The sequence below is a fragment of the Typopeltis vanoorti genome, chromosome 4 (assembly GCF_054136105.1).
Source record: "Typopeltis vanoorti isolate ZY-2024b chromosome 4, IOZ_Tvanoo_1.0, whole genome shotgun sequence".
NCBI classification, from domain to species: Eukaryota; Metazoa; Arthropoda; class Arachnida; order Uropygi; family Thelyphonidae; genus Typopeltis; species Typopeltis vanoorti.
This window is the reverse complement of record NC_143552.1, coordinates 5,461,396-5,478,735: the sequence shown is the minus strand read 5'-3', so window position 1 is coordinate 5,478,735 and position 17,340 is coordinate 5,461,396. Positions and strand designations below refer to the sequence as shown.

The 17,340-nt window shown below is 33.2% G+C and overlaps 1 protein-coding gene across 2 annotated transcripts in view; it reads left to right on the top strand.

The window, feature by feature from the left end:
* SMC5 (structural maintenance of chromosomes 5) overlaps positions 1-17,340 on the top strand; it is a 752,645-nt gene that overhangs the window by 28,333 nt on the left and 706,972 nt on the right. For both annotated transcript variants that reach the window (XM_090391623.1, XM_090391622.1), the window contains exon 3: positions 16,513-16,612. In XM_090391623.1, the coding sequence (XP_090247749.1) occupies positions 16,513-16,612 (100 nt within the window). The remainder of the gene's footprint in view (positions 1-16,512; positions 16,613-17,340) is intronic.

Genomic DNA, 17,340 nt, shown 5'->3' with positions numbered 1-17,340 from the left:
ATATACAGTAGCGAATAAATTAATCCAAACAAGCCAGTTGTTTCAGTTCACAATAATTTTGGTTTTGGATTTAGTTCACTATTTTGGTTGAGTGCTGCATATTTTAACCATGGCTGTCTTAATAAGTTTGAGCGCCCTGGGCTAAAAAAAACTTGGTGTCTTCATCATATTGGATTGAGCAATAATTAAATAACACATATAATTAATTAAATAATTTTCATTGCAAAACATGTTATTTTAAAATATATCGACAATGCACATTTTTATTTAATTCAACAATATTTATAATATAATAAAGGTAGTTTATTTGTATTTATAAAAATACACACAATAGAAAAAAGCTTAAAAAAAAATTCCACTTAAATTTTTTTTTGTGTCATTTACTTTCTTCAAATCTATTTATAATTTCATTATGATCTATCCTTTCTAATATATTGTATTCTATGGATAGAATACTTAAATTATTTAATTTGGATTGTCCTAACGATGATTGCAGATAATTTTTAATTCGTTTCAAAGTAGAAAATGATCTTTCCCCACTACAATTGGTACAAGCAGTACTTAAATATAACCGTACAGCTTGTTATATTGGGGAACGTGCATTTGATTTGAGACTCAATTATTGTTTTTAGTATGTGTTCAGCTTTTTATCTTTTTTTTTGATCTTTTTGATCTCATTGGTTAATAAATTTGTAAATAAATAAATAAATGTGCTTAAAATGCAAAAATTCTTCAACTAATCCTTTTTCGAAATCAATTGAATATTCATCATATAAGAAAGTTGCCTTTTCTCAAATGATTGCTTCGTCACGAGTTTCTAAATTGATTAAAAATCCAAATTTGGAGACTATATGATCATATGCAGATTTCCTTTTGTTTATTTCTGCTAAAAGTGTATCGATAATTACATAGAAAGTATTGATGCAGAAATCTGTATTCTTATCAAATTGTGTGTCCGTTGATGTTCCTTCATCAAATTGCTTTTTCCTCTTAACAATTCTTGCAGTTTTAAATTCAGAACTTCATGATAATCTTTCTCCTTCCTTTCTATAATAATTAAATGTTTGTATATTCCAATGGTCTTCAATAAATTTTTGCAAAGACTGATATCAATTAACAATTGTTTCAATTTCTATTTCAGTATTTTGTAGGCTTATATTTACTTTATCAATAGTGTTCAAAATGTCATTCCAAAGTGAAAGCATTAAACCAGTTTCAAGTGAATGTTTTTCCAGATTCAAAAATCAAGTGAAATTGTTTTTCCAAACAGTCTGCTTCAAGTCTGGTAGAACATTTCTGTGTTGTATCTGTTGAAATATTATTTAGTGCCGTTTTTGAAAGAGTCATATCCAACAACTAATGCATTAACTGATTCTGCTCGTGCTAGCCATTGAGTGTTGCTCAGTGTTTTTGGTACCTTACATTTGGCAGATAAACGACGTTTTTAATATTTCCCAATGGCTAGTTGGAGCAGCAAAGAAATTATATATATTCTGAACGAAAAAAAAAAAAAATAATTTCGTGGCTTTTGAATAATTTTCTGCAACACATTTGCCAATCAAATTCAGAGAATGCGTTGCACATGGTACATAAATAGTTAAATTATTTTTTGATTTAATTCCTGCCTGAAGACCACTATAAATTCCTGCTATATTAGATGCATTGTCATAATATTGGCCTCTGCAATCTTGTAAATCAATGTCAAAATTTGTAAATACTTCCATTATACATTTTTCCATTTCTTTGGTGTTATGTTCCACATTTTCAATGAAATTTAGGAATCTCTCTACTGGAGTTCCTGCAGTGTTTACTTATCTAACAACAATTGTTAGCTGATTGGAATGTGAAATATTGGGGGTAGAATCAAGTATGGTGGAAAAATATTTTGCTTTCTTTAATTCAGAAATAATGAAAAATAAGAAACTGTCCCTTTTCCTTTATTTGCGTAATCCAGTAAATGTTGTAACATTGGATTGAATTTTGCTAGTAACTATACATCCCAAACAGTTTCCATTGTTTGGGATGTATAGAGTTATTCCCGATAATTTTATTGCTGCCCCTAAAAGCTAATCCTCTAGACGCTAAAAACTTAATTACTAAAACAATTCGTTGCAAAATACTTTTCCAATAATTTATATTTTTGTTCATTTCTATTAAGGAAACATTCTTAAAATAGTCATGTTGACTATTTAGTCGATTCGCATAAATCCGTGTATTTTGTTGATGTTTAGCAGAGTTTTCGTGTTGTGCAAATTAGATCAGCATTTTTCCAATCATTAAAACCATTAATAAAATTATTAGTTGTTGCTGTCGTTTCAAACAGTTTGCAAGGACAACAAAAAACTTTTCCTGTTGAATTGGAGTACAAAAGCCAATTCCGTTTCTCTCCTCTTCTACCCAATAGATTTCTATAAAAAATTGCTGGAGTTGCATATCTATTTTGCATTTTATAACTTTTGATGCACTGAAATCTACATTGTAAACATCCACACGAATTTCCCATATTTTTTATAATTTCATTGATTTTGTTATTGGTCAACTTCCCCCATTTTGCAGCATCATGGTAATCAAAGTTATTTATAGTCATACTTGTATCTGTTTCCTCTTCAACCTCATGATCTATGTCATGATCAGTGTCCGACAATTCTAAATTCTGTGTTCCACCTTCTATTTCCGAAAGTTGTTCTACAACAAATTTCTTCTCTTCATTTTTTATTTAAAGATGGTATTTTTGTTAATAATACATTTTCTTTGGCTTTTGTTTCCTTCGCTAATTGTCGGTTCTCATGGCCAGACTTCTTTTTCCTTTGCGGATTCATTTCACTTGCAAGAAATTATAAAATAATTTTTTCTTATATTGAAACACAATTTTAATTATATATTATTATTATTATCTGAGACCTCCAGGGAGTCAAGGACTCATCAAGGGAGGCTGTAAATTACCCAACCCAGCTATCATACCTTCCCTTAAATTCATTTACACTAGATGCATTCACTACTCCTACGGGCAAATTATTCCACTCACTCACTGCTCTCTGGGAGAAAATCCTAGCGCTTACCCCTTTCTTGACTGTGAACAAACTTAACTTCCATGGATGTCCCGTGTTCTCTCCCTGTCTTCCATATAACAAAAAATTTCATCATTTGAAATGCTATAACACCTATTCAAAAGTTTATAGACCTCTATCATATCACCCCTCTTTTTCCTGTTAACTAGAGTCTGCAATCCACAACTCACAATCTGTCCACATAATCTAAATCCCATAATCCAGATATAATGTTTGTAACTCTTCTTTGCACCCTTTCCACAGCTTTTTATCCCCTTGGAACCCGGAAGACCAAATCTGCGCACAGAAATCCAGACATGGTCTTATCAAAGCCTTATAAAGAGGCAAAATTACTTCCTTATCTTTACATGTGAAGGTTCGCTTCAACATAGCAATTATCCTCTGAGTTGTATTTGCAACTTTTGCTATGTGACCTTTGAACTTTAAATTCTTTTCCACCGATACACCAAGATCCCTTGCCTCTTCAGTTTCTTGTAGCATAACTCCGCTAATATAATATGCCGCCGGAACTCTAATCATGCCAAAGTGCATAACTTTACACTTACCAACATTAAACTGGCAGCCATTTTTGCTTGCCCAGATTTCCAGTCTATTCAAATCATTTTGTAATTGCTGAATATCAGTAGCATCCCAGATTGCCCTGTCTATCTTTGCATCATTGGCAAACAATTGGCAAACCAGAAACAATGTTAATATTGAATGATGATAATTGTAAAATGAATGCACTACTTAAACATGCAGACCGCAGACTATACTCATTTCTGAGTATAAAGACATCTATATAATAAAATGCCAGTGGTGCAGCTGAAAATGAAATTGTATATTTTGTCAACAATTTTTAAAATAAATACAAATTCTTTTATTTAGAAAAGCAATCAAGCAATCGTTAAGATTAAAAATGTTATTGAAAATATTATTAATGGGATATTTAAACCCACATTATTTCAAAGCCGAATAAGAAACTCTAAGATAGACATCAAATCATATAAATAAATATCCCCCTTAATTTAAATAATTTTTACATTGCTGAAGTGAAGCCTTTTGGCTCTTTATTTCATTAATATTATTAATGTTTTGTTTAGTTAGCTGTATAAAAAATCCTAATAATATTTTTGTTTAATTTTGACAACATTTCAAATTAAATAGAGATTTTTCATCCAAAATTTAAAAAAAAAAAATTTCAACATACTCGGTTCTTAAGCGCCCTTAAGAACCGAACATTGGATAAGCAGGCCCTAGTTTTAACTGTTTTGACATTAGTAGTTTTTTTTTTTTTCATTTTGTGTAGCTTTAAAATGGATACATCTCCAAGAAAGCATTCAAACATATGTACTCTTTTTCAGCGCACATCTATGATTCAAAGACAAATTGCTAATAATTGTGGTGTTGATTTGGATACCGTTAATGCAATTTTAAAGAGGTTTAGGTAGATAGGTACTTTTTTCTCCTGACTGAAAAGGAAAATGTGGGCAAAAAAGGAAAACTACTCTTACTTAAATCGTTTATTAGTTAGGAAAAGCAAAATTAATCTAAGATTGTCTCCTGCAAATAACCAAATCCTCAGTCATGGCATGGATTAACATGCTAACTCCTGGAACAACTCTAGGTAACTGTACATTGTTAATTGTACCCCCTGTTTACCAGCTAGCAAATTTTCCTAGTTTTCTAGGGACCTAGGAAAATCTTGATGATTGTGAGATTAATAATAAAAGATTATTATAGTTTATGGTAAAATTTCATATTCATGTTTATTTGATTTAGGCACAGTTTTAGTGAAGACGGCAAATTAAACATGGAAATAGAGAACAGGATTAGTAGTGATAGTATGGTGGGGGGAATTATCTTAATACATTTATATAGAATAAAAGAGAATTTAATCAGTATACAAGATAGTGTCCAATCTAGTTTTAACTTATAAATCTCAGATGGTGGCTCTGGATTAGGGAGGAAAAAAAGAAAACTTCATCAGAGACTGGACAGAGTTTTGAGAAAAATTAGGGAACTGAACAGATGTTAGAATGAGATTAAAAATGAAGACATTCAGAAGAATTCATCATTGTTATCATTTTCAAATGTATGAGCAGAGCTAATCTGAAGTGCTCTAGTAACTTCAACAGAATGGGGAAAGGGAAAGTTAGCCAAGCAGGTGTTTGATTTAAGAATGTTGGGGAAAATATCCAGAGGAAGATCTAGGTCTAGACTCTAGAGGAATTGATGTAGTTAGAAATACCTTATAAGACAGATGATATTGGAGTCCTGACAGATAGTAGAATGACACAGAGGAAATTGCTGATAGGGAGTTGGTAATATTGTGAACTTTTCACATAGCATTATCATAGTATCTTGCACATCCTCTGAGGGGATATATCAGGAATTTGATTATGATGAATATAATGAACAGAATAATAAGGTTCATCAAAAGAATATAAGTAGAATTATACTGATAGGATACCTCTCGAATCTACCTGGTTCAGCATTTCCCAGATATATTTGATATTATAGAGTATCCTATGGTAGTGTTCATACTTTCATTTATTGCATATTGAAATGACAGCACTAATCCACACTACAGTTGACCCATGTGACCTTCATTTATTGCAAATGTGTAGTAGTTTAAATTTTCTTCTGTTTGATGGAGGTTTATTATATAAATAAATAGATTTTTTTTTGGGGGGGGGTAGAAAATAGGGCATTTGTAGATGAGTAAATATTAAGGACAAAATATGCATTTCAGTATATACTGTCTAGACATCTAGAAAATAACAAAGGGCTTCTTGTAGACTGATCATGTTGATCATTCTACAAGGCTTTGACATGATTACATTTATCCAAAAGAATGCTCGGGAACTATTATGAAAATTGTTATGTGTAAAATCTTAAGGTATGTCCATACTATTAACAAGGACCTATTTCGTTCCATTAGCATGGTTCCAAAAATTCCTGTCTATTCTTGTAGTTTATAAGTTCCTCTATAGTGATGTCAGATTTATCATACTTATGAAATAGAATATAATCTTGATGTTCTTCTGGACTAACATGAGCTGAATGACTTCTCTGCCCTTAATAACAAAGGCTGCATGAACATAGAATTCTATGAACTCCAAGATGGTGGAATAAGACTAGGATGGAATTTAATATCCAGACTGGTCAGAAAGAAACTTGGTCAATTTGGCAAAGAAGTATAATTCTTTCTAACATTCTCTTTACATATGAAAATCTGTTCTAGAGGAGTATTTATATAGGGTGATGGGTTGTTCAGCTTAGATCAGTCTACAAGAAGCCCTTTGTCCCCACTGCATGTCTTTTACATTTAAAGGACATCATCATAACAGTGGAGCTAAAACTAACCAAATAAATATTAAAAATATATCAAAAATTGGAAAAAAATAACAAAAATACACTTACAAAAGCCTAAATAAATGCAAAAAAACTTCCTCCCAAAAAACTACCTGCTTTACAATTTAAAAAACTATCTGTTTTATATCCAGAGGCTCAATATGAGCATTGGCAAATGAAGGGTAGTCTAGGATGGAGATTTAGAGTACAGTGGCTGAGGTCCAAAATCGTGGTTTTTAACTCATCTAGCACAGCAATCTGTAGTGGCATTAAAATATCGAGGTACAGAGCAAATTTTGGGAAATGGGTGCAGTCAGGAGGTTTTTGTCTTGTGCTCAAGTGGCATTTGAGCCTTTGGGTCATGCTTGGGCTGTTGGGTGTAAATTCTGTCCTTCCTTGTTTCTTTTTCTCTTGCTTACTGATAGTGTCCTGTTGGCATCACTTTGGGTGAGCAGATAAAGTTTCCTGCTCACCCAAAAGCTGTGTAAAGCATGCCCTTTTGGGGGGGGGGTGTAACTTCGGTTGTCTTTCCTTGTTTTCTGATGGTATCCTGCTGTCATTTTTTTTTTTTTAATACATTAATCTTTGTACTGGTTATAGGCAGTACTACCCTTACATCACGTCCAGACTTGATATAGGCCTAAACCTTTACAATTGTTTTACCCTATGCCTGTTCTAGTTAATTGTAGTCATTCTCTGGTGGCAACGCCATGCCACCAGATTGCCCTGTAGGACCCTCAAGGAAAGTACTTTTATATCACTCTACGTAAGTCCAAGCTGTTTTAAGTCCTTATAACTATCTGCGCTCCATACGCCATGTAAAGAGATGGTGGTGCTGGTAAACCTTGGAGTTGCCCCGTGCCCCTCCCGTATCTTACTATCTAGATCGTGGTTATTTTTATAGTAGTTCACTTTATTATTATGACTATAGGCTAATTGGGCACCCTGTTCCCACCACCTGGGCATCAACTACCCAAAACGTCATCATCTCTTTAAATCACTAAGTCTGGCTTACGCAAACCTGCGGAGGTCCTATAATGCAGTTGTTCAGAATGGAGGCGACGGCATCATGCCTCCGCACGCAGACCCCATGGGTGCAGAAGCAACACTGGGCTATATGAGACAATGTCTCACTGTAGTGGCAGCCAGCTGTACAGTTTGAGTCGTCACTATCCCATCAAGCTGTGCAGGCTCAAGTAGGCAGGGCATTGATCCTCATCCTGATGAGGTCAATATACTCGAACCCAGGGAGGAGTCTGGTGCCATCCCTTACCCAATCATGCTGAGGAAGCACCGGATATGACTCTTTTAAAGGAGCACCATCTACAGAACAGTGCAACAGAGAGGCCCACCTTTTGTGTTCTATGGGTGCTGACTCAATTAAAGTACCCTGATAATGGGATCAGCCTTTAGCCCGCCTAAAGTCTTCTTGTATTAATGGGCTATAGAAAGCCTCTCTCCAGATAGGGGAAGAAGATAGTTCTAACTTTGCGATTCTTGACATCCGCAGGTGTGGGATCAGCCATCTGAGCGACGGAACCCCGAGCCCACCATCCTTCACCCTCGCGTGGAAATATGCTGTAGGGGTGTCAGGCAGCAGTTGGAGCCATGATCTCATGGCTGAACGGATAGCCCTGTCCATTCGGGACAGTACTGAGATATATGTCCTACCAAGCACCAACTTGTGGTAAAAGCGAGGTAAGATATAGTGGGAAAGGAGAAACAGTCTTTGCTGGGGCTTAAGAGGAGCTTTCCTCAAAGAAGCGATCCCAGCTTCTAGGATAGAAGGGACAGAAGACCTTCCCTTTGGGCTGAACATGATACATGAAGAGTGGAGATATTTCGGTATCTCCACTCTTCGAGGATGGTCAAAGCATGCAACGGCCTCCCGTGCAGGGAAAACTCTATAGTCTCGACCTTAAGCTTCTTGTCACGACCAGAGGGGACAAGATCTAAAGAGCAGGACTTCACTTTTAGTAAACAGGGCAGCCCTCCCACTCTACCCAAAATTTTCTCAGTGCATCTCTCCTAGAATCTTTCATCAGAATGATATCAGGAAAATCTTAACAACTTGATCCTAATATATCTCCTGGTCTAATGTACTTGGTTTTGCCTATGGCCTTGTGCTTTAAGAGTTGATACCCATCTTGTATTGCTTCTGTGGGCTGGCATCTATCCAGTGGTATTGAAGCAGGTCTTCATCAGCACTCAAGCTTTATCCAGCTTAAGTCCCTTAAGCTGGATAAAGTTTAAATCTTTATCAAGCCAGTCACAGAAAGGGAAGATAATCAGCCATCAAGCTATTGTTCCATTGCTCTCACCACAGCGTTCTCAATAGAGAGGGGAGTTAATGATGAATGGCTTCTTCACTGCTTGACTCACCAAATAGAATACGTGCTCTCTCTCTCTCCTGAAATTTTAGGAGATTCTTATCCTGTGTAAATATCAAAAATGATTTAAAATATATTTCATATGATCCTCGTAGCATGTGTCACTTGCTGTTATATTGGTTAGTTGCATTTGCAAAGCAGACAAAGGTAATGCAACTGTGATGATGAATTTAGTAGAATATGAAAGCAAAATACATACTTTTACAAGATCAGTCTACATACCAAATCATAGATTGTGATCCTACTAACTCTCAAAAGAATAACTTTCACAAATTATTGAAGAAAATCACTTCCTGGCCAAAATGAAATGGTTAACAAACTCAAACCTTTTCATGTTAAAATATGAAATGGCTTGAGTTTGTTAATCTAGATTATATGGAGTTTACTAGCCTAGAATATATGGATCACCAAAAATTCACAAACAAGGTACATCCCTATGCCCAATTGTGGGTAGTATAAACCAGGAGTCGTCAATGCAGTGCCTGCGAGCATCATGGCACCTGCAGTGAATTTTTAGTGTGTCCTCAGAGAAATTATTGTAAACTGCTTTATTTGTGCCTATTAAGATGAGAGACCACTGATCATGAATAGTTTGAGTTGTTGACGTCATCTAATTATCAGTGCGACCGCTCTCACTATTCACACCACTTCTAGACGTTAGAACCCTTTGTTTTTTAGTATTGGTGTTTGTTGAATCACTCCCACTATCAGTGCAAATATAAAATACTTTGTTTACAAAGATATTTTTAACCCTTTATAATGGATAAATGTGAAAGGAAAAGAACTTAATATTTTAATGACGATTGAGAGGAAGAGTATTACTTTATCAATCTTAATGGCAAATGTAATTGTTTAAGAACAGGTACTTCAAACTATATGCTTGATTATAAAAAAATAGCAGATGAAGTACAAGGCTCATTAAATCCTATTGAATTTATATTTTTTGTATTCATTTATTATTTTATTTTATATTCATTCATATATGAGGAAAATATGTTGTAAAAGCTAGTTAAATAAAATAATGTTAAAATTTGAAATCTAATTTTTTCTTAAAAACAACTAATCTCATTTCAGGCTTAGAATCTCTAAGCCTGAAATGAGAGAAAAAATGCCTGTGTCATGAGCCCTCCGTAATTTTCAAATATTATATTGCTCTCTTCATATTATTGCCGACCTATAAACAGTCGCACATAAAAACTTGCTAAACTAGCTAAATTACTAGTGCCACGTCACAAATAATTCTTCCTCCTTTGTTAAAAATTCTGCTCACTTAAAAAGTATATTAGAAAACCATATCTTAAAAAGTTCAGATATCATCATCATCAAATTCCTGATATGTACCCTCAGGGGGGTGGTGTACAGATAATTATGATAGTACTGCATGAAGAAGTCACACTATTACAAACTTTTGTAAAATGATGGTACAACATAAAGTTCAGACATAATGATTACTTTTGATATTAATCCAGTATTTACTAATGTTCCATTAATTGAAACTCTTGATTTGCCAAAGTCACATTTTTCTCCAGATATATTTGAATTATTTAAATTTTTGGTATGTACAGGTTATTTTACTTGGGAAGGAAAGATAAACAACTAGATGAGACAGCAGTGAGGCCCCACTTTCTCCCCAAATTTTTAGCTAGTTTCTGCATAGAACACTCAGAAAACCTAGCTATGAATTCTGACACGCTCAAACCAGTAATTTGGCTGTACTATGTTGATGGTGTGTTTGCAATTTGGCCACATGGTCCAGACACATTGGATACATTTTTAGTGCATTTAAATAGCCAACATTCTAAAATCCACTTCACAATGGAACGGACAGCTATTGACTGTTTGTCCTTCCTAGAGAGATTAATCACACATGTTCTTGATGGTTCATCTTTTTCTGTCTATAGAAAACCCATGCATACAGGGAGATATTTGCACAAACATACACACCATCATCCAGTTTAACAGTATAGTATCTTAAAAAAACTGACTCACAGAGCTAGAGCTATCTGTTCCAGTGACAATCCTCTTACCACTGAACTCGCTTATTACATCACACTTTCTTAACCATTGGCTGTAATCCTTATAGAATAGAAAATATACTTAAGGCTCTCTGGAAAACCCCTCCATTGCCTCTTACACAAGACTGCAGCAAAACTGTTACCATCACATACATTCAAGGCACATCTGAAAACATATGTCATGCTTCATAAATATCAGCTATGCACCATATTTTAACAATTTGTCAAATTGGCAACTTTCATCTGTTCACCTAAGGACAATCTCTCTTCTTTATCACATCCAGGAGTATAAGAAGTGCCCTGTTCCTGTGACCTGGTTGCTATGAACACACAGGAAGAACTGTTGACATCTGCTTTGGAGAACAAAAAAATGCATTCAACACTATCATTATGGCAAGTCGGGTTTTAGTAGTTATGCCTTGAATACCACTTCACAGGGATCATTTGAAAGAAAACAAAAGTACTACACAAGTCATAATTCAGAGAGATTGTTTTGGGAATCAGCAGCAGCTTTAAAACATACTCCAAACCTCAACAAGTATGGCTCTATCAGTTTACCAAACATCTGGGAGACAGTCATTTTAAGATCTAATTAATACTTATTTTTTTCTCACTCTTTATCCAAACAATAGATGGTGCCAATTAGGACTTCAGTTCCTTGTGTTGTACTATGACAAACTGTTCTTGTGCTCTGAAGATGTTGGATATAATGAAAGCAAAATATCAGTTAATAAATATTCTTATTTTGTGTTGTGAATCATCATCATGCATATCATGGATTTAGGCCTAGCGTGGCCTGTTCCGGCCTTAGAAGTCATTGTTGAATCGTTTAAGGGGATGTCTTGGTTTTCTTTTTCCTAATGGCTTGTACTTTAAGGCTTGTTTTGGTAATCTTTCTATTTTCATTCTTTGAATGTGTTCCATCCATTTATGTTTATATTTTTACATTTTTTCTATTACTAATTCTTGGTTTAATTCTTTCATAATTTCTTTGTTTCTTTTGTGATCAAATAGAGTATACTTTGCAGTTTTTCTCATATACTTCATTTCTGCTGTTATTAATCTTTGTCTTTTTGTTTTATTGTCCAGATTTCACTTCCATACAATAAGACTGGTTGGGCTAATGTATTGTATATTTTTAGTCTGGTTTGTTTTTGAACTAGGTTTGGTTTAAATATAAAGTTAATTACACCTGTTATTTTTAAATATTTTGCAATTTTTACGTTTATACCTTTTTCATTTTCATATGTGATCATACATCCTAGGTAGTTAAACGAATTCACCTGTTCTAAGATCTTGTTATCTATTACTATCTTAGTTCTTGCTGGATCTTGTCCTTTAAAGGCCATAGTTTTTGATTTTTATGTTGATATTATCATACCATAATCTTTGATTATCTCATTTAGATCTAAAATAGCTTTCTGTAAATTATCTTTAGAATTTGTAATTATTATTTGGTCGTCAGCAAAAAGGAGAGTGTTTCTCTCCTTTTTGCTGATGATGGAATAAAAATTTCCATCAATACCTTGATGGAAATTTTTATTCCATTTTATTATTATTTCATTTAGCTAAATATTAAAAAGAGTTGCTGAGAGGGGATATCCCTGTTGGACCCCTTGGTTTATCTCTCTCGTATATGATAGCTCATGATTTATTCTTATTTGTATTTGATTATTTTCATATATACTTATGATAGCTTTTAGCTATTATTTGGTATTTGTCTTTCATTTAATATGTTAAATAAAATGCTTCTTTTAACTTTGTCAAATGCTTTTTCAAAGTCAATAAATGCAATATGTGTTTCTAAATTGTATTCTCTTCTTTTCTCTATTATTAATTTTAGGCAAAAGGCTGGGTCTATACATGATCGTCCTTTTCTAAACCCATTCTGTACTTCTAAAATAAAGTTTTCAGAATATTTCATTAGTTTGCTATTTAAAATTCTGCTATATATTTTGTAACAGGAATTTAGTATGCTTATACCTCTATAGTTTTTAGGGTCATCTCTATTACTTTTTTAAAGTTAGGAATCACAATTGCTTTTTTCTGTTCTATTGGAGGGTTACCAGTTGTAAATTTTATTTAAAAATAATAGGAGTCTTTCTTTGAATCTTGATCCTGCATATTTATACAGTTCTGAACCTAGTTTATCTTCTCCTGGTGATTTCTAATTCTTCTTTAGTTATTTCATTTTCATTAAGTGTTTGCCAGTTGTCTTTTTAAAAATATTTATCTGTCCACAATTCTGTGTAGAAATTTAGAAATTCTTCTAATTTCAATTCGATGTTTAATTTTATGTTTTCTTTAGTATCTGCATTTAGGTGTTTCAAAATCTTATATACATTGGGTCTTATTTTATATAAATCATGTTCTAAATTAGAAACAAATTTGTTCCATGATTCTCTGCCTTTTTCTGACTTCTCTTTTAGCTATGGCTCTTATTTTTTTATATTCTATTTCGTCTTCTAATTTTTTATTGCTTAACCATTTATGATAGGCATCTTTTTTTCATTTTGATTATTTCTTTGGTTGTATCATCCCATATCTTCAGTTTTTTCCTTTCTATTGAATTTTTTTTGGTCTTTCCTAAGCTTTCATTTGCTGCTGCATTTAATATCATTTTTATATTAAGCCATTCTATTTCTATTTCTTCATTTTGTTTTATTTTATCTAGATATTGGTTAATTCTTTGTTCATATAGCCATTGCACATTTGTGTCATTCAAGTCTAGTTTTATAAACAAATGTTTCAATTTTTCTTTCTGTTCTTGTTACTTGTAGCCATTTAGGTGGTAATCTTAATTTTATTTTAACGAGGAAGTGGTCACTGCTTATTTCATATCCTCTGTGAACGCTGACATCTAACGAAAACTTTGTCTTTTCATTTAAGATAAAATAATCTAATATTGACTTCCATCCTCTTGCTGCCCAAGTATATTTATGTATGTCTTTATGTTTATAGAAAGAATTCATTATTTTTAGGTTATTATAAACTACAAAGTCAATCAATTTTTTACCATTCCTGTTTAGAGTATGTTCTCCATATATTCCTATATTATTATTAATTTTCATGTTTCCAATTCTTGCGTTTAAGTCTCCTGCTAAAATTACATAATCATTTTTATTTATTTTATATATATTTTGTAGCTGATTATATACATTGGTATTATCCTGTTCTCTTCCTCCTTCTGGGGCATATAAACCAATTATTGTTAAATAACCTCTATCTATTTTTATTCTAGTGTTGTACTGTGACAAACTGTTCTTGTGCTCTGAAGATGTTGGTTGTAATGAAAGCAAAATATCAGTTAATAGATATTCTTATTTTGTGTTGTGAATCAATACCATTAAATAAACTAACATATACTGCTAACACATAAACCTTTCTACTTGTTTTACAATATATTTAAGCTAAATTGTATTAGTTATTTACTGTGTTTAACATATTTTTCTCTTAGTTTTAGCAGTGTAATACATGACATAATTTTTTCATCCTGTAGTGCATAATCTTATCCTTAATCTTATTTCATCCTATATTTCATCCTTATTTCATCCATATCCCTACAATGACAGTTTATTCTATATAAATCATTCTACTAGATTTTTACATTACCTTTACTGTTGTACTATCTAGTTAAATATCATCAGCAGACAAGGGGATGTTTCTCTTGATCCACATATCCTATATTGCCAATGTGCAATTAAATAACAAACTACAGATATTATAACACATTCACTCACTTCAACAAATTACCATTCCCAATCAAATTTACAGAATGGTATGTAAGCTGTTTAAGTTTGCTATAAGTCTATTAATTCTCTTGATCAACTATTCTTATAACCTTATTATAAAATATGATCAGGTTATTACTAAAACAAACCTGTTCTTGTAATGAATTCATGCTTGCCTCTGTAATACTACACTCATCCATCCATTGTGTTTATTGGTCCAAACTAATTTTTCCAGTTTGAACTACCATTAAAAAAAAAAAAAAATCTGTTCTGTCTTTTGATGCTTCCTTTTTTGGCACCAATTTTATACAGTAAAATTGTCTATCTTCCTGACAAGGGATATGACCAGTTGCAGTTTCATTAAACCAGGTGAATGACTCTTAGTTCCGAAGTATGCTTCTGTGTAACATACAGTGAGACCTCATCCATCCTCACTACCTTGTTGCCATTCAGAATATTAATATTTCATATACATCCATTACTTAGAATCCCTCAACCTGTTCCCTCCTGTTAGGAATGAAATCTGTTTCATCATCAAATCACCAAACTTGGACTGTGTGCTCAGATTTGGTCACCTGGTTTTCATTGTGATATGGAAACAGTGAAGAGACGAATAATTAAGACGGTATCAGGGCTCCGGATTGTTGACTATAGAGAGAGAGAGAGAGAGAGAGAGGGGTTTGAGTTTGATGGATAAGAGGAAATGCAGTGATATGATAGAGATGTTTAAGTTAGTGATGGGATTTTATCAGAATAATCCATAGGAAATTATAAAAAGAGAAGAAGGCGAGAGGGAAGAACCATAGGCCATCCCTGGAAGTTGTGTTAAGAGTGTGTGAAGAGTAGTTTTTTTACATGGAGAATCATGGATGAATGGAACACATTACTGGAATATGTTGTTAATGGAGGGATTATTAAGGATTTTAAGATTCAGTATGATAAATATGTTGCCACTTGAATGAACCTCCTATGATGAGTTTGCTGACTCCATGGAGGGTGCGATGATAATAATAAATTCCTGATATCCAGCTTCAAGTGGTGTACAGAATACTATGATAGTACAGGAAAACCTCGCTTAATGCGAATTCGATATGCGCAATAATCGGTAGTACAATTGAGTGAAATGATACTATTTCCCACTTCAAGCTAGGGATCAATCTGTTAATATGATTTTTTTTATGCTTTGCAAAATTTTTTTTCGCTAATCTGTAGTGAGCGGAAAAGCTGGAAGTCATTAAGAAACATGAAAGTGGCGCTAGTAATACAATGATTGTGCAAGACCTGGGATACAGCGATTAAATAAGAGCAAAGAATACAAACAAGGAAAAGTTGCTACTGCTTCTTTAAGCATGCAGATCCCGAAATAGAAGCCATTTAATGATCGAGATGGAGCGTTTTCTACCACTCTGGATAAGGATTATAACCAAAAAAGAATACCTCTTAGTACAAGGAATATTCAAATATTTTGAAAAAATTTTCAATACACTTTCTTCTTGTCCTTGACTGCTGCTTTAATTTCTGGACTACATCAGGGAGTTCTGATTTTTCTGTTATTGAGGACAACCTCACAACATTCCTGTTTTAAAGTGAAAATCTGGTCTTGACAAATGGCTGAATCATTCAATGGCAAACCCTGAATTATTCAGGATTTGCCACTGAATCTCCAAGGTTTGGTTCTTGTTTTCAAAATCTTTCATTTTTTCTTGAATAATGTTTGTATATTGTAGTCTCTATTTCACCTTCGAAAGCCTGCTCTATGTTGATTCATTTTAAAACTTTTATACACATTTTTCTTTTTCAGCATTTGTCAGGAGCAGATTTTCGCCTTATTTTGAATTTGAGATTATGTTGAAATGTTTTGCTTCTCAGACTTAGGAGCAATTTTAGTCATGGATATAATTGTTCAGCAGGAAATGTTTTGAATTTATTGACCAAACACCTCTTTTTTTTTTTTCTTTTTTTTTTTCCCCAGTTGTGATGGAAAAGAAAAGTCATGTGTCATATACAGAGAATTATTCAGAAATAATAATTCTACTTGGAAGATCAATGATAAAATAGTTTCTAAGAAAATGGTATGTATTCTGATTTTATATGTTTGTGTGTAATTATAATAAACCACATTTGCAATATAATTGTACTTACTATTTTCAATACACTTTTTTTTATAGTATTACAAAATATATAGAATGGTGAATCAAGAAAGGGTCTTTTGACCAAATTTGAGGAGATCTAGAATGGGTTTGGAGTAATTATTTGCTGAACTAGTTTTTCTGTATACAAATGCAAAAAAGTATTAGCAGAAATAATGGTAATGAATTATTGGGAAAACATGGCTTATAGATGTCCTGACAGGAAAAGAAATTCAAGAATATAGCACATTTTCAAGATGATATCAGTGTCGGTAGAGAACCTGGAGGGAAATTACACTAATGGATTTGAGAATGGGGTGGTAGAGATGAATTGTGAGGATATTTCGTGCTGTGTTGATAACAGGACAATGAACAGGAAATGTTTAGGCAAATTAATTTAACAGGTGAGCATTATGGGGATTTGCTACTGTAGTAAGTATAGATTGTACAGAGGAAATAACAGATGGTAGTATGGTAATTCAAGTTCAAGAATTTTGAGGGCAGCATACATTAAATACCAGATCAGGAGTCAGAAATTTAGTATGTGGCATTAGAGTATTTGATTGTGTCAATGATTCAGTGTCATCATTTCTGTGGTTGATGAGAGTGAATAGCTAGCAATGTGTGGAAACCAGTTTAAAAAAATTATGTAAGGTCATAAATGGTTTCAA